At 46.1% G+C, this 27,474-nt stretch overlaps 1 protein-coding gene across 1 annotated transcript in view; it reads right to left on the reverse strand.

Moving 5' to 3' along the window:
- The window catches only part of LOC146187335 (cell adhesion molecule Dscam1-like), a 668,136-nt gene that overhangs the window by 581,460 nt on the left and 59,202 nt on the right, over nucleotides 1-27,474 (reverse strand). Inside the window, exons 2-3 of the mRNA XM_084607643.1 lie at nucleotides 12,222-12,404; nucleotides 206-324 (exon numbers count right to left, since the gene is read on the reverse strand). Of these exons, the coding sequence (XP_084463769.1) occupies nucleotides 206-324; nucleotides 12,222-12,262 (160 nt within the window). The 5' untranslated portion in view covers nucleotides 12,263-12,404. The remainder of the gene's footprint in view (nucleotides 1-205; nucleotides 325-12,221; nucleotides 12,405-27,474) is intronic.

Consider the following 27,474-nt stretch of genomic DNA (forward strand, 5'->3'; position numbering starts at 1 on the left):
ACTGCAAATCACAGTGGAGTGTAAAAGTTTTCGTCTTTTTCGAAGTCATGCGATTGCTGCTTTGCCAATTTTTCCTAACTTAGGCATTCTCGCATTGCTGATCATGCATCCCAGACGAGGGGATGTCTCGTTTGTTTCCTTGCCGGGGTCAATAGAAACCTAGATAGGAAAGGCTGAGACAAGGAAAAGGCGATCGTCCACTGACCGAGTCCCAGGAGAAGAGAGAGCAGCAGCAACAGTCCGGCTTGCCAGCGGCGGCTCCTCTTGGGCAGGGTCCGCTGGCAGCCCCCTGGTGACGTCACCGCATGCCTGTTCTCTCCGGCACTGCGAAGACAAGCACGAAACGTTCTCACTGCTACGCTACAAGATGGAACCTTGAAAAAAGAACGATCAACGCAATTCAAAAACCAGATTGTGAGTTAGCATTACGGTACTACCCTGAAGGAGCAACCTGTGCCGCTGACTTGTTCACACAACATCAGTGGGTAACGCACCGTAGCGCGCAGCGGGTAACGTAAATCAAGCAAACAAGGAGCGACACTCCGTGCCCCTTGCCCACTGTCCTCCCCCATCGACTCTGATACTCTGACTGGCCGGCGTCCGCTGTTCTTCTCTCACCTCCTTCGCCGCCTAAGCAAGGCCTTCACCGCCCTATGGTTCCTCTGTCAATTCCTATAGAATTAGAAAGGGGAATTTCCTTTTCCATTTGGCACCTCTCTATCAACTGCTCACGTGTCATCACCAAAACCCTTTCCGACAATCATTGTTTTCATGCTAACGCATCGCTAACAGCAGTCGAGAAAGAACACCCCTTGCCTGTTCATAATTACTCTTTTATTCAAGCAATGCAATTAGTGTTCACGTGCGACAAGTTACTTTATGTCGCGTCGACAAGAAATTGAAGAAAAAAATTAAAATAAAGGGTCGCCAGAACAGCGCCTGTCTGGATTGTGTGGGCTCCTTTGCTGATCCCTTCTTTTTCCGCCTGTATTGATGTGTCGAATACCAGAAATCCCCCCCCCCCCCTCCTCTCCCCGGTCGCAAGGGGTGCCCCACTACCTTCACTGGCCCACAAGGGGTTCTCGATGCATCCATGGCTGAGAAGCAGTGGTCCAAATCAAGAAGACATGGGTATGGGCAGATCATGTATAGTGATTGTAATGTAACCCACTGCCTTCAAGGGCAGCGGAAGTTATAAAAAAGAAAACAAACCTAGCAGGATATGTCAGAGTCAAGTAAGCAGACGAGATTGAGCATTTTCCAGCAAGAACCTTATTTATTTATTCATGCATTAAATACCCCTGAATAGGGATTTTACGTGAGCTATGTCTTCGCTGTAGGTGGCGCAGAAAATTAATTGTAATGATTATTTGGAGTTTGCACTCAACGAAAGGATCCTTGTGATGAACTTCGTACGAGCTTGGATAAACAGGAGAGATTTCAGAATTTGCTGTAATCTTGTCGTAGAACCAACAATTCATTCGGCACAGCTTCACTCGAGGCCCAAGCTTTATCCAACTTTGCATGTGTCAGAGATCACGTAGTGAACAAGAGCGGTGCCGTCATAAACTGTTATTCTGGAAGGCCTATTTATGCGCCCTTGCTTTTAATGTTAGGCAGCAATGCTTGTAGTGACGTGAAGTGATGTAAGCTTTACGACAAAAACAGATAAAAACTATGAAACATGACGCGACATGGACATGAAAAATATAGCGACAATTGGTGAGCACTGGTAGAACTTCTAACATGTGTCTGTTTAATAGACAGTACTCCGATGAGGTGATACCTGTTTACGCACGCATAATAGGTGTTGAATAAAGTCTTCTTGCAAACAGCTCATATACCTAACTGATTTTGAAGCCATCACATTGAATAATGGTTGTTATTGTTGAAAGCGTCACAAAGTCCTTTTATTTTTTAGTGCGAAACCACCTGTAGCTTCGGACAATATATTTTGCCGACTTCAGGAATCGCCTGCATAACCGACAGTTGCTATCGCTAGAACCGCGCATAGCTTTGCGATACATCGTAATATTATGACTTGCCCTGACCGCGACTGCCATAACCACCATGACCACGCACGTGATCAAAGAATTCAAAGTCAAATCTTTGCCCTAACTCACATTAATTAAACCTGTGTGAAGTTCACGCTAAGAAATGAAGTCTGAATGTATCTGAACACAAATTAGCCTAATAAAACCTTCATGATTAATGCTAATTGAGCGTATTAGGCTTCCTATCGCCTAGTAGACCAGGATAAGCAAAAGGTCTTAAAAGCACTATATGGTAGTACATTTGCATCAGAATGCACTTTTCCCTTAGTTTTTTTTATTATTATTTACAAATACTTTTCTCCCTTGCGGGCTGTTACAGGGTAACAGCCCTGTAACTCCTGCCTTATTCTAATTAGGCATAAGCTTACCTAAGCTTAACAGGTTAACTATCCCTTCTTGCGCGAAGCACTTGTAACTTCCGCACGTGAAACGTTCGTTTAGGTATGGTTAAACTAATGTCATATTTAATACAGGGGAACCCAAATACTATGGTGAAAGCTGACGCCGGCACTATGTAGCCGAACTCGAAAAAGAAACCAAAGGAACTTTGGTATGCACTAATTCGTTACCAGGAGGCTCAGAGCCAAAAATAGTTTTTATGTTGTTTTATAATATTCAGCATCTTTTTTTTTTTTTTTGTAGTCGAGAAGTTATTCGAAATTTGCTATGTAGGCAGTCAACTTTCCAAACTTAAAGCGCAGTTTTGCTAAACGAAAACTAGTACTGGAGAAAATATTGGTTCTGTATTAATAGAGACAGGGTCGCTAACACATATGCTTCCCTTCTTTTTGATCATAAAAGCTTCAAGACCTTCACGTGCCACCTGATGTGAGCCAATGCTTAACGGAATAAGGATTCTGGCCAGGCGTCGCGATCAATTGGCACGTGAAACTTTTTGAAGCTTTAATGATCAAAAATAAGGCATGCGCTTGTTTTAGCGGCTCTTCGGTATCCTTCCGTAGAAACGAAGTTTCCTTTCTTAATAGTTTTTCGTGACGTTATGTACTGTGCGACTTTTCATCCTTGCATTTCTAGCGGCCGTATGCTGTTTGTTTATACGGGTTGTTAATTTTGTTATTGGTTTTATCTTTTTCCTTTTTGTTGTTTTTTTAGATTTCTGACTGCTTTTGCTTCTTATGTTGGCGCTGCTTTTGCTACGATTGTCTTTTCTTTTCCTTTTTCTTTAATTTTATTTTGGGTTGTAGTTTTCGGACTGCTTTTTCCTCTCACGTTTGACTCTGCTGTTGCTACGATTGTTTGACACTGCTTTTGCTAAGAGATGGCTCCTTTGTTTTTTTGTTTTTTTCATTTCAATTTTTTTTTGTCAGAATCTGTTAGTTTATCTACGGAGGTTAAAGGTTTCAGGTCTGTTATCCTGATGTTGCCGCTTGTTTTCCACGTGTTGGGTTCGGAGCGATAATTGCGATGAGTCTCATACTTGAACTAAATGTATAAATATGCCCCTTTTCCGGTTAATAAATAGCTTGTAGTGTGCGCATGGTAATGTCCCTTTCTTTTAGTGTCCTTGTTTTGCAGCTGTTAATTTCATTTACTCGTACCTGATGCTCGTCATATCCGTCTTAACTTTGCACGCGAGGATTATGAAGTAATTTTAAAAAATTAAGTGCCATAAAAATATGCAGCACTGTTTGAAATGAATGGTTACGGGTTTATGCAGTCAGCAATGTATTTTTTTTTTCCTGTACCTAAAAGCGAGTGATAGAAATCGTCAGAAAATTCCCAATGGCTCTCCGATATTCCTTCAAATTCTTTCATATCGGAATATTAGACAAGAATGACAAGCGGCTCGTTAAAGCGAAGTGAACTCAAACAGTACGCCCTCGATGATATTTTTTGCTGAGCTGAGGCGAGTAAATACAATCTCCAGCACGTTTTTTATAGCTTTCGAACATTTACCCACGGAAACACTAATGCTGCAGATGCCCTGTAGTTTGTGTCACAGTGCATTAGCAGCGGACATCGTTAATGCAACAATGTAAACGCCATGGAAAAAAAAATTGTGACTTGACGACTGCATTGGTACACATGGCTACCAGACTACGCGGCTGTCTTCGCTCCCGGATTCACTTATCAACTCTGCCACCAGTGGCGTGGTGGTCGCTTTGCACGGAGCATATATGTGCAAGCTCTTTTTTTCCTGGACCTGCTGATGCTTTCCGATGGACCCCAATAACCCTATCAACAGCAGCAAAGGTGTTAAGACTGCAAACCCCTTCTACGTCGGGAGAGCCCTGCGGCCCTGATTGCGAAGCAGATTTTAATGCGGCCGCTGCTATATATAACAGTCCGAGCTCCTTGGTCTTCTTAGTTTCTTTAAACTTTTCGCTATGTATTTGTGCCGTCGCTCCATTTTGTTTTCCGCGTTGGATAAATGAGGAGACTGGGCGTCACGGAGCTGCAGTGGCTCCACTCTCGAATCATGCCTACCTGGTTGCAGTAGGTATAATGCATTTTTGTTGTACCAAGATGGCTGGAGCGCACTCGTAACCTTCACCACATGGAAATAGAAAGTTCGTTCTTTTGCCCTGGAGATCACACTTACAGCGTGGAACATAGGGAGGTTTTGCAACCGCAGCCTCAGGGCACTGAATCCTCCGCCTTCCCCATAAGATAGCGCATCGAGAAGCAAGGTTGCTGTGCCGTTTATGACTCGATGTTGCGTTCACCAACAAGTATGCTTTCAAGACTGGAACGGCCGACAGCCCGGCGTTTAAACACTGCGGCTATGAAGAGACAATCGAACATCTCCTATGTGAATTCCCTACATTTGTGAGCGAAAGACATGAGCTGCGTTGTGCACTGACCGCCTTGACCCTCGCCCTTTAACGGCGGATAAGATCCTTAATCCGTGGCCACGGCAGTCGACTGCCTTCAAGGCATACAGGGTGCTGTTTAGTTATCTAACAGCCACCGGCTTCAGTGACAAACTGACTGTTCTCCACGCTCCTTTCTCTTCCCCTCTTTAATCCCTTTATCCCTTTTTCCCAGTGTTGGGTAGACCTGGTGCCTTTCTGGTTAACATCCCTGCCTTCCATCCTCATCCCTATCTATCTATCTATCTATCTATCTATCTATCTATCTATCTATCTATCTATCTATCTATCTATCTATCTATCTATCTATCTATCTATCTATCTATCTATCTATCTATCTATCTATCTATCTATCTATCTATCTATCTATCTATCTATCTATCTATCTATCTATCTATCTATCTATCTATCTATCTATCTATCTATCTATCTATCTATCTATCTATCTATCTATCTATCTATCTATCTATCTATCTGTCTATCTATCTATCTATCTATCTATCTATCTATCTATCTATCTATCTATCTATCTATCTATCTATCTATCTATCTATCTATCTATCTATCTATCTATCTATCTATCTATCTATCTATCTATCTATCTATCTATCTATCTATCTATCTATCTATCTATCTATCTATCTATCTATCTATCTATCTATCTATCTATCTATCTATCTATCTATCTTTCTATCTATCTTTCTATCTATCTATCTATCTATCTATCTATCTATCTATCTATCTATCTATCTATCTATCTATCTATCTATCTATCTATCTATCTATCTATCTATCTATCTATCTATCTATCTATCTATCTATCTATCTATCTATCTATCTATCTATCTATCTATCTTACCATCATCGAACATCCACTATCTGTTATGCCATCATGCACCATTGCAGCATCTGTCTTTTTCCGCTACCAAAATCCGCTAAGGTGATGGTTGCTGCCTTTCCGCCTACCATCAGAATTTTGATAGAGTCCTCTGTTAAGGAAAGAATCGTGCATGTACTTTTTGAGCGGAGGCCTATTGATACGATAAGCAATGAGTGAGTTTGGTGCCGATTGTGGCTCTTGGTGACCACTGACGTGGAGGACGTCCGTTCAACTCTCTCTTACGACAGACGTATTAGGCAACACTTCCTAAAGGTTACTTAAAAAAAAGGGAATTGCGCTAAAAAAGACACGGACGAGAAGAGGACTGTCTTTTTTAGCGCAATTCCCTTTTTTAAGTATGTATGGCCGACTAGCCCAACAACGTGCTCTCTTAAATTCCTAAAGGTTAACGGAACTAAACATTGCTACCCACGATAACCACTCACTTCAGCAAGGTGACGCAGTGCCTTCTTTCGGCGTGGTTTAGGGCATAATCTCGAAAATGCAACAAAACGTGCTTTCCACCTTACCGTTTGGTTCATGCGGGAAGCGGGCAGGGGGAGTTAGTTCGTGGCCGCCGGGCTGATATCCGAAATCCATCTAGTGGTTCCTAACGACCAGGATGATTGACCAGAAGCAGGCATGCAATGTTTTGCGAGTTTTCTGTCCCTCCATCACATCCCGCGGGGTTGTGCGGGATCGAATCCCGGCCTCGGCGGCCGCTTTTCGTTCGCGGCGAAAAGCAAGGCGCCCGTGTTCTGTGCGATGTCAGTGCACGTTAAAGAACCCCAGGTGGTCGAAATTTCCGGAGTCCTCCACTACGGCGTCTCGCATAGCCTGAGTCGCTTTGAGACGTTAAACCCCATAAACCACCACCTCTCTCCATCAGACAATCATTACCATACCCAAAGACTTTAGATGTAGGGGCGGAGACAGTTCTCCTCAGAAACCTTTATCTTAGAAGTTCTACAGCTACCCTATGCAATCTCTAGTCCAATGTCTGCTAGATCAAGTGCGCATGAGCAGTTTTTGAGCTCCGGAAGCAGAATGATGCATGAAAAGAGAGCTACTGGCCTATTGTTTGAATCTGGCAAGCTTCCGCGATGGCCGCTGTGAGGAAAGAGCGGCAAGAAATATTGTTGTTTACTGAGCTGCCATAACAGCTGCTTTAATACCAACCGCCCACAAGCGCCGATCAGATTCTACCGTTTGCTCGGCCTGTGCGAGAAAGCGCCCCATAATTTAATCGTTGTAGTTTCTTATAACTCGACGATGCCCAGAACTTGGCAAGGAAAGGAGAATAGCAAAACCGCGCGAATGTAAACAAGCGCTCAGAGGCTGCTCGGAGCATACTACGAGGCTGCGCGCTGCACGGAGATTTTTCCCGTCTATCCACAGAGGGCGCTGGCGCACCAAAGTGGCGCATCGCACCCTTGTCGTGGTTTTCTCGCTTATTAAAATATGTATTTCAAAAGTATACTTAAACATTAAAACTATATAATTCGAAGATCACAACTAGAAAGAAAAATTGGGCGATCTGAAATCGTTTATTTTCGAAAATGCAAAGGAAACTCTCCGCGCGAAAATTCGAGGGGAAGATTATAGTTCAGTATTCGGAAATTGAACGATCGTTCTCTTAAAATATTAGATGGCGTCAACAATGTAAAACAAGTGAAATATAGTGATGCAACTGGCAGTACTAAGCATATATGCTGCATTTGTTCCCACACTAATATATGGCACCAACGCAAACAGCATCTATTCAAACGCAAGCACTCAAATTAAGTTTTTTTGCGTAGAAAACTTGCAACACCACTCTATGAAGTAACGTGTGTTTGAAAATGCCTGCACAGTCCATGGCTGTGTGCTGCAGCAGGTTATGGAATCTTGAACAGGCATACCTTAGCTGTGAGCTTTAAAGAATCCAAAACTTACTTTCTACTCTCAGTACTCGATCAAACTTCACGTTGCCAATGGTTGCATCCCTGAAATTACTTTTTCTTGCCTGCCGTAGCAACACAGGCGCCAACAAAATGTTCACCTCCAACCGGCCGTACAGAACTTCACTAGGTAAGCCACATGTTTTGCATTAGGCAGATTGCTTCAAATGCGATACACTGGTTGTTTTTCTTTTCATTGGCCATAATGATAACGAAAGAAATTTTGCAATCCAATATGAATACTATGTTCGCAGACGTTTTCAGCGATAAGAAACAAATGATTAAGTCCGTGAGGAGAATGTGGGTGTTGGTTTATTGAGCGTACTTTTGCTTTTAAAAAACAACCGAAAAACATGACATTTTATTTTCTTTCAATGTGCGTAGGTGGCTTCTTACTTTTATCAATGCGAAAGCCTTACAAGTTAATGTTTTTACTGTATCCCGCATGCGTGTGCTTTATGTTGTACGCTGACTGTTATGCTTCAACAGGTGTCTTGAAGCCATTATCACCGAAAAAGGGGTTTGATGGCAAAAAGCTGGAAGCAAATATTTATTGCAAACTGGCCTCCAACTTGACTAGCAGATACATATTAAATGGGAAGCGATGTGGTATGGCACCTCCGAACGATGTCTGAAAAAAGGTTGGGTCACAATTACAATACACAATACGAAAAAGAAAATGTGGCTCAAAATGACAGTTCACTTGTGATGTACAGGAAACGGCGCGTCAAGAAGAAAGTCTTCTCAATCGCCGCTTCGGTTGCTGCTCGAAAACAGCTGTCGTCAGAGATGGTGTGACAGCCTTCGAGGTGGCTGGCGACATAGATGTAATGGCAACCAGGCTGGAGGCATCATACAAACTTGAGAAGAGGGATGTCTGGATGAGCTGTTTCTTGAATTACGTGTTAATTAACTTGCTGCTCGTTACTTAAAGGTAGTTGCTGAGGTGATCGTTTATGATGTTGCGTCAGCTTTAGGTTTCCGTCCATAAAAAAGGCGGAAGTTTTTGGAAAGGCCGCTAAAAGAAAATGATAGAGTAAACTTTACTGCTATTCAGTGGGAGCATTGCGGGTTGCTTTAGATTTCGTATCTCTGTTCAAAAGCCTCACAGAGACAGCCGCACATGTTTTGTAAATATAGCCGAGCGAGACTTCCAGGACCAGGTTGCTGAATGGCGCCTCCCACTGCCGGGTTACGTTGGTAGGCTTGCGTAGCGTAAAATAGTGCAACCTCCGCAATGCCAGCAACTATCATCATACGCGATGAATGGGATTCTATGAATTTTGTAGAGGCATAGAAAGATCCCGGTCTGAAGCCAGTGCTTGCGTATTGCGAGCACTTTGCTGAGCTTAGGGTGAGGCGAAAAGTATCATATCCTTTGACCCCGTGCGCACTCCTGTATTGCGCAGGACGCTGATCCATAGGTTCGAGAAGCCACACTTTAGCCGCCGCTTGGAAAATATGTCCTAGAGCATCCTGCGTGTCCTGGCGCCCGTAATATGTGATACTTGGCTCAGGAACTTGCACACTGTAGTGACGAATGATTCGCATGGCTCTCTTGCTCAATTTTCCTTGTGGGAATAACTGCAGGTTTTCCGCAAGTAACCGATTAGTGTCGGTGACTTTCCAGGCGTCGATGACTACCCTTGAGCAACGAAGGCCTTTCAGCCTAAATGAATGTTTAGCCTCTGAAAGTGACTCTAGCAACTTCTCTGCCCGTTGAGTCCATCGGCGCAGCAGTAGCCGCAGATATTCTAGCTTAACAAGCAACGTTCACTCAGGTCACATTAGCTCGACCTGGCAATCGTTTTTTAGACTATTCGCTCACGCTTCCCTTCCGTCTTATTGCAGTTCCTGGTGCTTGTGATAATTAATCAGGAGGACTGTCTAGGGCATCTTAACTTCATCCAGGACGCTTACGAACTCTTTGACGCTGTCGACACAACACTACCTGCTGTTAGTCGAGCTCTGTCGGTCCGCGTAAGTAGAAGCGGTTCAAACTTCGGCGCTGAGTTGCGCATACTGGAGTTCAAGGTGTACCTATATGTTACTGTATAGTCAGGGATCATGCTCGTATACATGCATTTGGGGAGTCAGGCGGAATAGGGTTTTGATACGGCAGACTAGATTTGGCCTTGCTGCCGACCAGGGCCCCAAGCCTAATCGTATCTCCGGCTCTAGACCCTCTCCTGCTGTGCGCGACTCGAGAAGATCGCGCCACTAGTCAGCCCGTGGTTGCGGACAGGAGTCTGAGCTTGTGTTCAACTGAGGGCATAACACTGCATATGCTTTGCCGATATTAGCATGATCTGGGCTTCTGAAATTATTCGCTTGTCAAGTATGACCTCCGACTGGAAGAGTTTATCGTATCAAATGCTGTGTATTTTCATTTTGACTTTTTCGGTGGGCAGGTGAGGCTTCTCATGAGCGCTCTGTTACATGCAATCCGCCTCATACTGGAGCTCCTCCAGCGAACTCTTGCCATCACACCTTGAAGGTGTTGACATGCATGGTGTTTGCAATGCCTGTACTTTTGTTAATTAAGCAGTCGCGATGGATTAAACATTGTGGAGTTGAGCATCGGGGAGGCCAGAACCCCCTGAGGTATGCCCTTGCGAGGAGTCTCCGTAATTGCAGACCTCTGGAGGGTCCGTATTCCAAATTTGCGTCGTTTTAAGTAGTACCGTTATTTCTGTGACCTCGAGTCATCTCATTGGTGGGAACATTGAAAACGGATTTTCTATCAGTTCCGGTGTTTCCACCAATCAGAGACTCGAGGTCAGACAGATAGCAGTACTTTTGAAATCGATGCGAACTCGGAATACAGACTCAGGTTGATGACTTCGGCATTGCAACTAGCACCCAACTAGCACAACTGTCTTCCATGAGCAAACTGAGGTCACCCACGCCGCTTGTGGTTGTTCTATTTCTCATAAAGTCCTTGACATAGCGTAGATCATCTGATCAATAGCTGAGTCGAATCAGTCCCTCAGGTACTGCAGCGTGACTCACGTTGTCAAAACCTGCCTGAATTCAAAGGTCGCGACTTGTTTTCGCTGTAAAATGGCGTTCTGGTCAGTAAGTTTCCCTCAAGACGAAGGAGGACGTCTTGAGAGAGAGAGAGAGAGAGACGGGGCAGAAGCTAAAAATTGTCTCGGGTAGCAGGTCATTACCTTCGAGATAGCTCTGAAGTCGGGATAGCAGCCCTCACTCACAGAGCTTGCCGCGATCCTAGGGTCGGGATTCTTCCCTGGTTTGACAATGAAGAGGATCTCCACGTATCCAGCGAATCCAGTGCCCAGGCTTCCCCTCACTTTTTCATCTTGTTGGCCGGTTGCTGACATTGGGAGGACCCCAGGATTCGTATAATCAAGTCGCCACCCAAGAATATTCAAGAATGCAACATATTCACGCCATCAGTGGCATGAAGCTGCATACCTGTTTGGATTTTCTCCAAATCTTTGAAGCCTCTGAGTTACGGAACGCCTTTCGCAAAGGGGGCATAAACGATATTTCTGTTCGTTGTCGATCCAGTCCACAAAATTTATGGCGATTACATCCACTGCACTGCACCTGATCAGTAGTATAGTGCTCGTTTTTATGCGTTTGTGATCATACACCTGTGTAACAATATACCTATGTGATGGTATGATGATATATGATATGCTTGTGTGGCGAGTTGCGCGTGAAAAAGTGTAACGTTATTAGTTACTTTCTCATTCTGTATTGCATTTAAAATGCAACATCGAAGGAATGCTTTCTTTGAATGCTGACGCCTAACATAACTATACAGAATTAAATGTTATCTTGGAATTTTTAACATCAAAATAACTTACCAGCACTAGATGCAACGTTACCGCTGCGCAATGTTTAACATCTTTGTTTTGGTTTGCATTGCAAATAAGTGAAAACCGGGGAGAGCAGGCAAAGAGGTATATCGACACCTGACGAATGCCCACCTGCCCTGTAAGAACACTGTTTACAACAATAAATCTAAAGAACACCGCATTAAGAAATACAACATTTACATGACATTTACAAAGATAAAACAATTTTATGCGATATTATTCGTACGGTCGGTGCTACCCAGGCAGCATTTAAATTTTCGGCCGTTTTTACCCCATAAAAGCTCCGTGGTTGGTGCTAGTACTTGTTCTCTCATTAGAGTGCGATAATCCGCTAATTCAGGGTGACTTCAATTTTTCCCAGGCATCTGTTCTCTGTGATGGCTGGAATAGCGTGTGATTATGAATCTGTGACGCCCTACTAGAAAAAGACTTGTTCGTCAACAACAATAGCGCAGAGACAGGACAGGGAACAAGCAAGAACACACACGAGCGCTTGTGTGTGTTCTTGCTTGTTCCTTGTCCTGTCTCTGCGCTATTTTTGTTGACATGTGTTACCAAAAAGCCCAAAGTACCACCTTAATAGACTTGTTCGTCGCTGCCGGACACCCGGTATCGTTAGCTAGCTGTTGCGTGAGCAGGCGGGATGAGCACTAAGGAAGACCCACCGTGGGGGAGAAGCCGGTTCGCGGTGTGACTGCGTCCGCATGTTGTCGGCGCCGCACGGCGGCCAGGCGCACCCGTGTCAGCCGAGAGGCGGCGGCGGCCGTAGGCGGCGGCGTGGCCCACCGCCCGACGACGCCCAGCCGGACGCCATCGACCCTGCGGGGGCCACGAGGCCCCAGCAGCACCTGGGAAAAACAGAACGGAGCGCCCCGTCAGTTTTTACAGTACTCTAGGTGCAGCGCTTACGACAAGCAGAATCATTTGTTTCTTCTAGTTACATAACCCTCGAATAAATTTTCAAAAGGGCTTACGAAGTTCGTCCCCAGCCTCATTATTGGGATTCAACCATTGTAAAGGTATTGCAGGAGCCTGCTCCTTATGTACAATGAAGACGCGGCATTTTGTTCAAGGATGTGAGACTTGCGCGCATAACATGAAAATCCTATACATGCATTCATGCACATGCAATCTCCTGCCATGCATTTCACCTTTTTTTATCCATCCTTATATGGCATCGGTGGCAGGAGTCAGTAAAAGTGCCTGCTTTTTTCGTCGTGAATCCCCCACTGGCCTTTACTGCGGCCATTTGCTGGCAGTTCACAGGCACAAGCTGCAGGCTAACACAAGGTACAGGCTAACTAGGAAAAGCTTCGTCAATTTTGCGTTGGAAGGTAACTTTGGAGGCGTGCATCTCTCTTCTCTGTTTCATTAAAAGGCTTGAACAGCTAACCTCAGTGTAGCTTAACGCATGAGACTCTCTAGGTTGGGAAAATGAATGTCCGATTCTCGAACATGAACCCCACGGAGGATATCAGAACTTCCATGATGGAAAACTCCTGTTAACAGTATGACAATCCGAAGAAAATAAATAGTATAAATCAATAGGAAATCACCATACCATTAGGCATGTACCACAACTACTAAATGTCTTTATTGCTCCTAACGTTTTCAAACCAGTACGTACAAGGGAAAGAAATGTTTTGTAATGAAATACCCAGAATATGACTCAACGTGGGTGTCGAGCAAGATTTGTTTATATTTTCAACCAAGCAACCGAGAGCTGATTCTGCAGTTGAGAAATGCGAAAGCCTGAGCGTTGCCGCTGCATGCGCACGGTACATACATCGCGCGACCGCTGTCGAACGCAATAAGCGTTCCGCTGAACGCATCAAATTTCACCGGCGTTCTATAATTGGTTTAAAGGAAAGGAAAGGCGGCGTATCTGTCACTCGCGGAATCCCGCTACTATCATCCTCCCCCCCACCGTCTCTATGCCGACGACCTTACTCTGTGGATTAACCACGGCAGTGACGGCCAGATCGAGGAGACTCTGCAGACAGCCATCGATCGCGTTGGTACGTATCTGGCCACAGTCGGCCTGTCCTGCTCGGCCACCAAGTCTGAATACCTTATTGTCCCGACCACGGGTAGACGCCCCAGATCACATCAGGCATCCTTTAATCTGCAAGTACAGGGCACTCCTATGCCCTGTACCGACCGAATCCGCATCCTGGCTTTTCATCTACGAGATAATGAAGGAAACGCCACTACTCTTCAGCGAATAGATAAATCTGTAATCCAGATCAGCCGCCTGCTCAAGAAAGTCGCCAACAAGCATAACGGCATGCGCGAATACAACCTTTTGCGCCTAGTGCAAGCCTTCGGCTGTACGCCCATTGCCTACGTCACCCTTTACTTTCGTCTCACACGACCGGATCGGGAGCGACTGGATGCATCACAACGCAAGGCGTACAAGACAGCATTGAGTCTACCCATGTCCACTTCCACCACCAAACTGATACTCTCGGGATCTCCAACACAGAAGACGAGCTGATTGAAGCGATGTTAAATTCCCAATATGACCCCCTCTTGCTGACACATGCGGGCCGCGCAGTCCTGCGCCAGGTAAGAATCACCACTCAGAGGGCGACTTCTACGTATATGGTCCTCACGCCTCAGCAGAGACTCAGTCTTCGTATACCTCCGCTTCCCAAACGTATGCATAACTAAAACAAATCACTCTTGAATACTTCCATGAGCACCATGCAAATCGTTTGCACGTCTACACCGATGGTTCAGTGAATGCCGTGAGTTCTTAAGGCTCCATGGTCATATCCTCAATTAATAAGGAAACAAAAGTTGGGACAATTCACAGACTTCTTCAACAGCTGCAGAGCTAACCGCTCTTTGTGTCGCAATTAGGCATATCAGTCAGCAGAGCCCCCAGCGGTGGTCTATTTTCACAGATTCAAAAGCAGCCCTGCAATCCTTAAAAGCGGCTCTTCGCCCTGGAGCCTATGAACAACTCGTTGCGGAAATACGAAAAATTCATTACTGCAATTAATGGAGGACATGACATCATCTTCCAATGTCTTCAGAACACAGCGGCATAGCGGGCAATCTTCGGGCGGACGAGGGCGCACGAACAGCCCACCAAGACGGCGATTGTGTGTTAATTCCCTTTTCCAGGGCAGACGCAGCGGGCAGGCTTCGCGCACTTGCGCGGGAACACACACTCTCCTGGTGGAATTCTGGCCAGTTTGCGAACTGCCGCTTAAAATCCCTGGACCCTGATCTAAAGCTCCGGCTTCCACCTGGACTACCCTGACGCGAAGAAACTTTGCTGTGCCGCCTGTGGGTTGGTCTAGCATTCACATACTCATATTGTTTTATGATAGGCATGGCAAACAGCCCTGCATGCACAAACTGCGGATGCGACAAGTATATGGGCCACATTCTTTGTGAGTGCCCCATATACAGTGAGGAAAGACAGTGTCTGTGCCGTACGCTGGAGCATCTAGATGGACGCCCATTTACTGAAATTAAGATTTTAGGTCCCTGGCCACGGCGATCATCTGCGGTGAAGGCCTCCCAGGCACTACTCCGCTTTATGAAAAGCACAGGCCTAATCGAAAGACTATGAGTTTGCTGTTATGTTAGGTGACATGACGGTGACGTGATGTGATGTGGCATTTCTGTGATGTGACTGTACTAACTTCAACCATCCCTCTCTCACAACTTTTATATCCACTCACCCCCTTCCCCCAGTGCAGGGTAGCAAACCGGTTTCTTTTACTGGTTAACCTCCCTGCCTTTCCTCATCTTCCTCTTCCTCTTCCTCCAGAGTATTATACAGAGCGCAGAGCAGACCGAGCCCGCCAACTCCAGAAACGTTTCGCCGGGCACTCCGACGGTACGTACACGAATGCCTCCCACCACCCCCTTCGCACCGCTACGGCTGCGGTTGCGGTTGCATTGGCACTGCACCGAAACTGGCATAATGCCTACAGCATCCTCAAAATTGCCACTGTTACCACCGCGGAAGAGGTTGCCATCGCGTTAACTCTGACCGACTCCTTCACCAAAGTAGTCGTTAGCGATTCTCATCAAGCATTTCGTAACTTTGATGCAGGTATATATCCCGACAGGCACACACTCTCTTCCGATCTCTCCCCTTACCATCAACACCTCGTCTTCTCATAATGGCCCTAGCCCATGAGGCGATCAGCGAGAACGCACAGGCGCATGCTCTAGCCCGAGATCTCAACTACCGGGCGGAGCGACCTCCTCAGAATAACGGCCTGGGGGGCGAGTTGGTGCATGATGGAATTGAACGGCGTCGCAACACGGAAACGGACACAGACAACAAAGGGATACCACATGCGCACAAGCCTTGTGCGCATGTGGTGTTCCTTTCTTGTCTGTGTCCGTTTCCGTGTTGCGTCGTCGTTCAATTTGACCTCCTCAGCCAGCCGCTTCCTCTGATACTCCTCAAGGTGCTCATTCACGCCTTGTTACGTACACGGACATCCTCCAACATTATCGTCTCGAACGGTGTCTATACCCCTAGCACACCAGGAACTATCCCGGCGCGAGGCCGTCCATTGGCGCAAAATACAAACAGGAATCGTCCCAAACTCATTCTCTCTCTCTCTCACTCTCGCTCTGGCTAATAGCAAATTTTTCTCAAATCTCATTGCACCTACATGCAAACACTACTCACAACCGGGCACATTTCTTCACATGTTGTGGACATGTACACAACACAACGCAGACAATTCAGCTACATTGGATGCGTTGGAGCCCCTCCTGCGAATATGCAGGAGGGACTCCTATGCGCACTGGCGCTGTTGGGCGAGCTCGGTGGTATACCACTGAGCTCGCCCAACAGCGCCAGCTCATCTTGCGTGCATTGGAGGCCGAAGAGCCCTCTGGGGATCCCTGCTGACCCTCTATAAGCAGTGCAACTAGTCTTTAGGCTGGTTGCTCGATTTTTGGGAGTAATTAAAGAGCTTATCATCATCATCACAGTAGACGAAGATAATTATGATGTGAGTTTCGGGATCCCGGTCGTGACGCAGTTGGTTAAGGCACTCGGCTGGAGATTCCAGGGATGGAGTTTCGATTCCCGGTGGAGGCAGGATTGTTATTTTAATGATGACGTCATCAGGATGATTTAAAAGTAGAATGCCGCGGTATTCCGCGGAATTAATGAAAGGCGCCGCACAAACGCCTGGATCGAACGCCCGGCCTAGTCAGCTTCGTATATGCCTGAATCACGTGATGACGTTACAGCACAGGGGTATCCCGCGGAATCTCGTGGACACTTCTCGCGAACGCACGGCCACGTTGGCGAGTCATGAGTTATTAAATGCTTTCTCCATAAAGATTAACAAAGGAAGGACGCAAATCCATTAGTGCAAACAGAACTTCAGCAACGACAAATGAGCTTTCCTTTCAAACGAAAGCGATAAAATATCGAAATATCGGAAATTTAAATAAGATGCCCCTCGAGAAAGAGGAAAGCATTGACTTTTAACAACGTTATCACCTAATAGACCTCTCCTGGCCTACGTCACGAATAACGTATCGGCGGTGGGGCGAAGGAGACGGACGCCACGTGGCTTGACTTGGTGGGCAAAGCATTCTGCTGCTGGTGGCGTGGTGCGGAGGATTTGATCTCGTCTGCTGACAACTCACTGCGTTTTTTTCAATACCGTCAAGCTCTCGCGTGGAGTGATGCGATATTGGATCGAAGACGACCAACGGCATGCGTTTCTTCCATTCTGGAAGTGGCCCAAATGTGCTTTTCAGCTGTGCAAAGAGCGAAGTAACAAACATCATTCGCTGGCAGGCTTCGATATTGTCTTTGACAGTAACCACATGTTTTTGGTACACTCGTGCGTATCATTTAAGTGCACTTATGATAATCTGTACGCCTTGCATGAATATCATTATGTGGTACAAATCCCGCTTTGTTACTTTCCTTACCACGGGACACATAGCGTGGCATTGCTAGCTTCCTTGCTACATAGTTTAGGTTACTGAATTACACGACTAGGCGGAAATAATTTCTTTTCTTTGTCTGGCCGAACATACCACAAACTACAATGACTGTAGATGGGAGGGAAATCATCTAGCGAAGCACGAACCTCGTGCGTGCGCTGCTGTTTTCGCTCACAACTGCCAACGCTTCGTGGAGCTCAGCATTCGCTTTTGTGAGCATTTTCAGGAAAAAAAAAAGAAAAGCAACTTGCCTGTATGCCTGTAGTATGCATGTAGTATGCATGCCTGCAGTATGCATGCACTGACCCGTTTTCCAGCATGCTTACGTCCTGTGAGCTTCAAGCGTTTGGTAGGAGTTCGGGTCGTCGGCAACCGGCCATGCCAGTTCATAGAGCAAACATAATTGCATGCATGATTGTCGAGACTGTCATCTTTTTTAAGGTAAAAATTGCTATTAATGGGTACGTGTACTAAGGAGTTCTGCATATTGCGCCGGATCTGAAATGGCTAACGCACGATTTGAAGCAAACGTGCACAGCAGCGGGCAGGTTCCCGCCGCTCCCTGGAGCAGGGAGACTTAGCTCAGACGGACGCTTTTGCCGACCAAGCCGGTTTTCATTAGGCGGGACCCGTCGTCACGTGCCTCCCTGACGTTACATTGTTTGCGAACATGGAGAGGTCTATTTATTCTATTAATTCCCCCTATTTTTTCGGTAACTTGTTGAAAAGATGTAGCATTCAATAGTTTTGAATTCTTTTTCCATATTTGATAGGCACTTTAGAAATATGGTACGTTTCTATTTCCGTTATTATAGTCCTTTTTTGTTACCCAGTGTTGTGTACACATGTAGTAATATTGAGAGGTCAATACAGCATACTGCTAATAAATATATAACGAGGATATTTTTTGTATCATTTACTTATTTATGTGCCTAGTACAAGCTTGTTTTATGTATCATACGTTTACGTATTAATACCGTTTCTTGGGCTAGTTGGCTCATATTTGTACTGTGAAAAACTGCGCCGAAATAAACACACCACAAGAAAGAAGACGGGACAAGCGCCTTTGTCCCGTCTTCTTTCTTGTGGTGTGTTTATTTCGGCGCAGTTTTTCCCAGTACAAATACTTTTACGTATTCTGTGGAAAAGATTGTTAAGTTTGCTTTGTCTCTTTAGTAAACAACTTCTGTATATAGGACTCATAACTTCTCAAAGAATGCTTTTTCCCAAAGGTGCAAATTATAAATGGAGTGAATATATGTCGTATCATGCACGTTGCATTTAAGTGCTGCTACGATTCTTAGCCTCGTATTGATACAGACATACTTGACGACGAAGCTGAGACAGTCAGTGCGTAGTCGGCCTAGAAGATGGTTGGCTGCGCTCGCGCTTTGATCGTTCTCGGCCCATGGCAGTTTACCAAGCTCAAGGCTCCGGTGTTTCCAGGACTTTTGGCGAAATACACGTTACAGTCAGATGGAGTGTGCCGGGTGCGCTTTCCCATATGTACACGCTTCACGACGGAAATCAATCCGGTCCACCAATGACCCAGTCGCCACCTCTGTGGACCGTCGCCTGAGTCTGGACCCCTTATCACAACAAAGATCACGCATCATCTTCGATTATCGAGTCTGGTTGACACGGCCACTGATCCCAGGCTCCCTGTGCCGATCCTGTGACACCCGACGGAGAACACCGTCTACAACAGATGTTTGGTTTGGGCTAGTTGGTAGCAGTTTCTTGAAGACATAGCGCAAAAAAGACGGGGACAACTAACACAGATGTAGACAGGACAGGCGCCAACTGACAACTGAAAGGCCCCCCTTGTTTTTTTTATGGTTTTTCCGGGTCAAGATTGTCGGCCGCCCATTGTTAAACTGTATCTGGTCGTAGTATAAGGCCCCTTGATTGTCACGTGAGTCTTGACATAAAGTGTGCTGCGGTTTCCCTCGAAAATAAAGTTGTCAGTTGGCGCCTGTCCTGTCTACATCTGTGTTAGTTGTCCCCGTCATTTTTGCGCTATGTCTTCAAGAAACACCGTCTACTTTTCATGGCGATGTCTTCGAAAACACTATGAATCTGCTGTGGGCAACCTTCGAGCGAGTGGCCCACTACAATTGCAGGAGTACTGAGCGCAAGCTCAGCAATATCTACTTTGCCCTTGAAGAGTCGGCCAGTACATGGTCCGAACCCCACGAGGGTGTCCTTACGAACTGGCAGGCGTTTTGCCGTGATCTGGGCCCTTTCCTTAACACCGATTGCCGCGAGAAAGCTGAAGCTGTGCTACAGTCCAGTAACCAGCGGCCAAATGAAAGTGTGCGCATGTACTGCGAAAACATGGCCTGTCTTTTCCAGCGTAACAAGTGACGCATGCTTCCAACCTAATGCCCTACTGAGCTGCGTAGGTAAGCTTATGGAGCGAATGATCTGCACACGCGTCACCTGCTTCCTCAAGAGCCGAAATGAGTATCCTCAAACAATGAACGGATTTCGCCAAAATAGGTCAGCGACTGATAATGCCATCTCCCTTGTCACATCACTTGAAGAGTATCTTCACGCTGGGTGCATCCCGACCGCCGTTTTCCTTGACATGAAGGCCGCTTTTGACTCTGTTTTTCATCATGCAATTTCGCAGCCTTGGTCATCCTTGGCCTCGGAGGAAAGCTTTACAAATGAATCGGACACTATTTACAAGAGTGGCAAATTTTTATGAGCATTCCTAATGGTCCAACTCTCTTGCACGCAGTGAAGAGGGGCGTACCTGAGCTGTGCTCAGCCCTCTCCTGTTTAATATTGCCGTTATACATATAACAAGAAACCTTCTGCGAGGAGTACGCATAAGAATTTTTAGAGATTATATCAGCATCTGGAGTGAATCACGTTCGCGTTACTGCAGATCTCAAGGTACCTGGCTCCCCGGGGTCTTTTCCTCTTATTAGTAAAGAGTGTTTCTATGACTTTCACAAGAAAGACTAGATACCCGCTCATTCTGGGTGGACGGTCACTACCGTGTATGTACGATCACAGCGATTCCTAGGTGTTATATGATTGACAGTAATCTCTTTTGGGCACCTAAGATTAAAAGCTCCACGAGACAATCACTGCAGCATCGTAAGTTTTCAGATTCATGGCGGGAACACGATTGGGCAGCAACTGCCGGTCGACGGTTCTGTTTGAAAGGCCTACTTTGAAGGAGCGTTACTCTTTTATTTACCGGTGCTTTAAAGATTACCTCAAACAAGCAAGAAGATTCTTGATGCCGTGCAGAACAACTGTTTGTGGATATGCCTTGGACTCCCAAACGGATCGTCTGCATCAGGAACTCTTGCAGAAGCAGGATGTCTCCCGCTGGATGGGATTACCACCGAAGAAACTATGTGTATCCATCGCCGACATGTCCTCCAAGGGAAGAAGCACTTCTTACACGGTGTCCACCTAACTCCCAGCAACTCTAGCTTTGTTCAAACTGTATAGTTTCTACCCCTCCCTACTATTACTCAGCCACAAAATCTACTACCTCTCACCTTTCCCCCATGGACGGTATCGTCTCCAATGGTGAATGCGTCTATTCCTGGCGTGGATGCGAAGAGCCGCATGCCACAGGCAGCACTTCTCCAAGCCGCTCTCGCCTACTTTTCCAACGAATATACGCAGTGCGCCCACATATTCTCCGAGTGTTCAACTACTCGGGACACTTCTTCCTATGGCTTTTCTGTGCCCTCAACAAACCACGTCCTGTCGTATACCGGCTCCAGCGGAAGAGATCATCTACGACAGCTGAGCTCCATGGCATTAAAAAGCTGTTTACTATACCCGGTGTCAAACCCTCAGATGATGGATTATCTTCACTGATTCCAGAGCATCTCTGCAAATCCTATATAATCTGCTGAAGAAAAGCAATCATCAACCCGTTTTTCTTAACATCGGGTGTCTACATCATTTGGATATTACCGCAGGCCCCTGCATAACTCTTCAGTGGATACCAGCTCAATGTAGCAATAAAGCCAATAGAAAAGGAGATGAAGCTGCTCGTAAAGGTAACCAACATCAAAGATACATTCGGACTGTCTTCACGAAATCAGATCTATCCCAACTGGCCAAAAAGATTGCTTCCGAAACAAAGTATCAGCTTTGCAGCTTGCCGACACATCACTACCAATTTCATTACTCAGTTGACCTACACCGAAGAACAAGACTCCCTTCGAAATTTCCTCGCCAACTAGAAACTCTTTACCACCGACTTCGAAATGGCTTAAAATACCGTTTCGGTCAAAGGAACAGTCCGCATTGTGACAACTGCGGCTCGATTGAAACTGTGGAAGACATCCTGCATGAGGGCATGCGTACTATGAACATAGCATGCCGAAGCTCCCCCCAGTGCCTTTAAAAATTGAAAGTGTTTTAGGTCTTTATTTACGTATTTGAAAGGAATTGGACTCCTTGAAAAACGCTAATTTCACCGAGCATGTTACCCACAGGCATGTTTCACGCTAGCAAATTATCGGACCATGCATTTCATCATTTGAGTTTATACCATTACTCCACGATGAACCTACAACGCATTTAATGGCCGCATTTTATCTCCCCCTTCATTTATTTGAATCGCCTCATGATTGTTTTTCAATATTTTCCTCCCCAATTCCTCTTCCTACGCAGAGTAGCATGCCAGGGAAATCTAAACGGTGGCTAAATTTTGCTTTTCACTAAAGGGTCCCTCTCTCTCTTTTCCAGCACGTAGGCCCTAATAGAGCGGAGGAGAAGAAACTTCGCCACCTCAAGCGTAGAGTTAAGCAGGACCTGTTCGCGGGCCTCGTTCATAGCCCACCAAACACCGCTGCTGAATTCCTGTCGGAGGCAACGACCATAAAAATGACGCTACAACAGACTTATTTAGTTATTTATAAATTTTGCAGCCCAACGAGTGGAACATAAAGAAAAACTAAAATACAAAAATACGAGAAATGTGAGCACATGAGCCACAACATAAATCGAAATCATGTTAGAAAATACAGAAACAGCTAAAAATACTGTCAATAGCAAGCATAACTTTATCTACTGGTAACAAACGAACTCAACCAGTTAATGCATTCCAATGTTCAATAGTACGCGAAAGAAACTGTTTCTAAAGGTGTTGATGCGAGCAAAGTAAGGTGCGAGATAGGGTCATGATTGCCCCTTGCTAGCTTTGGTTTGGTGCACGTGATGTAGCAGTCTCTTGAGAGACGATAACGCGAGTGGACGACGTAGTGCATAAATTTCATTGATTCGAAATGCCTGCGCATGGCAAGTGTGATAGCTGCAATGATCCAAGCACAGCAGTATGAAGCGTCACGGCGATATTTATGACATATGAAACGAATTAATTTCGTTTGAATGGCTTCAGTCTTAATTCTGTTATATTTTGTATAACAACCATACAGACGAAGCTTATACTATCATATCGTTCTTCGTCATACCATGGAGGCAGTGAGGACGCCCTACATGACCTGAATTGGTCCGCTGTTCTGGAGGAACTTTAAAGGTTCTGTCTGCCTCAGGTCATGCCTATAACATCCCTGACCGAAGTCGTCAGAGACACGGCACTCCATGCTACCCACAAATTCTCGGTCGCCGGCGTGCCAATTAGATGGGTAGCATGAGAATCATAAGGAAGATTACCTATAAGAAGCGATTTCTATTGGCACACTTGAATCTTGTTTATATTTGCTTCTCTTTTGGTTCCCCATTCCAAATGGCGTAGGTTGCATGACTAGTGAGAATAGAGCTATATAGATTTATATTCTGAGGCAAGACATGACTAAATTTATTAAGAACTCGGCATGCTTTTGACATTTTGATCTTTAGTTGTTCAATGCGAATGTCCCAGGATAGGCTTGTATTTAAGGTTGCGCTCAGATTCGGTGTTATGTGCACAGGGTATATTTGTGTTGCCTATAAACTATTCTGTTAGGGATTGTACAGCCTTAATTTTAATTCTTAGCAGAATTGCTTTCGTCTTCTGTACGTTTGTAATATGCGGGTTGTTAATGCTCCATTATCACGTTTTTGTTGTTAGGAAGTTCCGTCTCTGGCCACTTCTTATGCTTCTTAATTTATGCAGTGATGAAGAGGGTAGTATCGTCGGCGTATATGACGAATTATGTGTGGGGTTGATGAGGAAAATCTCATTTATGTATAGGTTGAAAAGAATACAGCCAATTTGTGTGCTTATCACATGCGAAGTAGGTACGCAGCCCTGCTTACCCCTTTTATACTTTTTATGCATTTTGCAGCTTATTATGGATCGTTTTGCTTTGATATAAATTTTTCTCATGTATAGGATTCAACTCTGAACATTATTGAAGTTATACTAAATTAATCAACCCCGCCGCAGCTGTTGTTGTTGTTGTGGCTGCAGAAAGAAGGAAAAGAAAAATCACGGGCCTGCTCTGGCTCTGTAGCTGAGCCACCTCCGCTGCCTGTTGTGGCTGTAGGAAGAAGGAAGAGAAAATGCACGGGCCTGCTACTGGCTCTGTAGCTGAGCCACCTCCGCTGCCTCGTGCAGACAGAAGAGAATATAGAGAAGAAAGAAAAGGAATAGGGAAAGAAAGACGCGTGCCGCAACAGCAGCCGTCGTCCACCACCAGCGGTGGCGTGTGCAATGACGGCCTACAACAGATAAAAATTCGGTGCCGGGCTAGCCCCCGCCGCAAGCGGCAGTGACCCACCTGTACCAGCCCCATCTGGGGAGAGGACTTTTCCACTGCTACGTTAAATTGGTTAAATTGGTTCACAGGAAGGGAAAGGCGCAGTAACTGTCACACTTGCTCTGTGGACACCCGAACCGCGCCGTAGGGGAAGGGAGGAGGGTGGGAATGAAAGTGTAAAGAGAGAAAGAGGAGCCGTAGTGGAGGGCTACGGAGTAATTTCGACCACCTGGGGATCTTTAACGTGCGCTGACATCGCACAGCACACGACGCCTCTTCGTTTCGCCTCCATCGAAACGCAGCCGCCGCGGTCGGGTTCGAACCCGGGAACTCCGGCACAGTAGTCGGGCGTCTTACCACTGCACCACCCCGGCGGGGCCCACTGCTACGTCGTGCGGATAGGAGGGAAAGTAGAGAAGAAAGAAAAAAATGAGTGAGAGAAAGATGTGCGCCGTAACAGCTCTCGTCCACCACCGAAGCGGTGGCGGGTGCAATGACGGCCTACAACAGATAAAACTTCGGTGGCTGGCTAGCCCCCACCGCAAGCGGCGTTGACCTACTGCCTCAGCCCCGTAGGGCCAGGAGCTGCCACCCTTCCCCCCCGCCGCAGTGGTGCAATGGTTAAGATGCCCGACTGCTGTGCCGGAGTACCCGGGTTCGATCCCGACAGCCGGCGGCTGCGTTTCGATGGAGGCGAAACGAAGAGGCGTCCGTGTGCTGTTCGATGTCAGTGCACGTTAAACTTGAACAGGTGGTGGAAAACACTCTGGAGCCCTCTACTATGGCACCTCTTTCTCTTTCCGCTTTCATTCCCTCTTTCCCGCATGGAGCGGTCAGGTGTCCACAGAAACAAGTGTGACAGATACTGCGGCTTTCTTTTCTGTGAACCATTTATTATTAATTATTATTTCTATTATTATTATTATTATTATTATTATTATTATTATTATTATTATTATTATTATTATTATTATTATTATTATTATTATTATTATTATTATTATTATTATTATTCGGACAGCCTGTGATGCACGATTGTCTCCATCAGCTTGCCGACACAAGACGTGAGAGAGTTAGGGCGGAAGTTCTCCACATCAATAGGTTGGCCGACCTTCGAGATGAAGGTGACAAGAGCCGACTTGTAAATGCAGACGGAGAGGATCGAGTGTATCCGGCTGAGATACTACTGATGTATTCCAACAGCCCGGTATAGGCTGCAAGTTAGCCTAAAGCTTGACAGCAACCTTGCCGTGCCCGGGAGCAGTGCCATGATTCATCTTGCTTAAGGCCGCCCGAAGGTCGTGGAGCTGGAACGAAGTATCCAGCTCCGTGTTCTTTTTGCCTGCATACGAGTAGGCAACCGGCCGAGTGTCCTTGGTGGTGCATAGGTATCGGTCTTCGAGCGCGTGCGCTAGCGGCGCGCGTTCGCTAGCTGTGTTGTTGTTCCTGTAAAGTTGTGCATGACCTTATATAAGTGGCGTTGGGTTGTCGTGAATGTTTGCGTTGGATCGATGAGCGCGTGGAACAGGCGCCACGTATTGCTGCCAGACACTTGGCGCGCAGCCGTGTTGCACCTTTCCACACAGTTAGTGTGGGCTAGCTGAGCAGCATTCCCCGGCTTGATGAGTGAGTTCGAAGATGCGCTTCTTGAGGCGTCTGTTATGTTTCTGTTTTTATGCGAATCATATTGCTAGAGGTAAACCACAGCCCTTCGTGACGGTTACACGCCGTGCAAAGAATGTGGAATGCTACGTCACACCACGTGATACGCTGACGTCACGACAGAGGAGAGACGGGGTCCAGCTCGCGCCGTCGGCTCCGGTTGCACGCCGTGCGGAACACGTGGTATGGTGACGTCACACCACGTGATACGCTGACGTCACGACAGAGGAGAGACGGGGGAATCGTTGATTCCTTTAGCACGTCGGTGTTCTAAGAGCTTTTGCTTTGCGTACATATTCGCGTTGTGGCAATCGAGTATCGTTGGCCTGAGGGACGACATGTTCGTTGTGCGTGTCGGTAACACAGTTAGATTAGAGATGAACGAGTCATGCTATTACCTAGTTTTATGCGATGGGAAAACATTGTGCATTCCAAGTTTAAACCGCGTAAAAGCACGTGTAACCAAGGAAAGAAAAGTTTAGCCAAGTGTAACCATGGAAAGCCGAGTTTAGCAATCAATATGCTTCGCATCTGACCAGGCTTAACCAAGCTAAGCCTCAGCCATTTTTTCCATCTTTTGGTGAGGCTGCGGCGGACCTCCCAAAGATATAGGAGGTGGTTGTCCACGTCCGTTTGTGCTTTCGTGAATGTATCTGCTTTTTCTGTTGTTTCAATGCAGACATAAGTGATTTGTAGCGCCAAGTAAAAGGCGCCGCACGGACGCCTGTATCAGACGCCCGGCGGGATCAGCTTCGTATATGCGTGAATTATCTCGTGGCGCCATAACCAATCGTGACGTCCTGACCGGATGGGAAGTCATGATGTCGTCACATTCGGTCATGCCGTCACGGCTGATAACGTCACCATGTGATTACATCATAATCACAGTCATATCTCATTACCCATGGTATAGTTAGTCACGACTAATGACTAATAACTGGTAAGCACTGGTTGGTGACTAGTTTCGTAACGGTCGACAGAACGAAAAGGCAGTTTATGCTTACTTAGTCTCACCGGAACTATTCGAATGCCGTTCAGTAATTACAGAAGAGGAGGCATCAAGCCATGTTCGTTCAACGTATGTCAGGTGTAATTTTTGACGGCTGTCTCCCACTAGTGTTAGAGTAAGTGCGATTGGCTTTGACCATTCATGGCATTTTTCGGTGCAACGCGACAAAGAGGAGACAGATATCTTTCGTAAAAAAGATTCCAGGTGAAGAAGCGGCTTCACAATAACAAAAAAAAAGCTTTTCTGCTTTCCGAAAACCTGCAGCCTTACGAAGGCGTCTACATGACAGCAGGGAAATATTCTGCGTTTAATAAGTGCCAATAATCTTTGTTTTCAAGAGCACCGTCTCAAGAGATCCAAACTGTGTCCCTTATGGGCAGTCGAGACCTCAGTGTTCCCAACAATGAAATCAAATAGATGTTTCAGTTTGGCATATACGTGCTATACGGCAATACTGGAACGAAAAAAAAAAGGCACTAATGGGAGCAGCAGGAAGAAACAAGGGGACATTTGTTGTTGCCTTCACCTCGCCTACAGACGTGAAGGTGGGCGGCAGCGTGTTTTGCTTACAGCCTCAGCTCGCTCCCGCGGGCAGCCAAGCGTACCGGAGAA

Source organism: Amblyomma maculatum, chromosome 6 (assembly GCF_055883805.1).
Source record: "Amblyomma maculatum isolate TAMU_Amacu chromosome 6, ASM5588380v1, whole genome shotgun sequence".
In the NCBI taxonomy this organism is placed as follows: Eukaryota; Metazoa; Arthropoda; class Arachnida; order Ixodida; family Ixodidae; genus Amblyomma; species Amblyomma maculatum.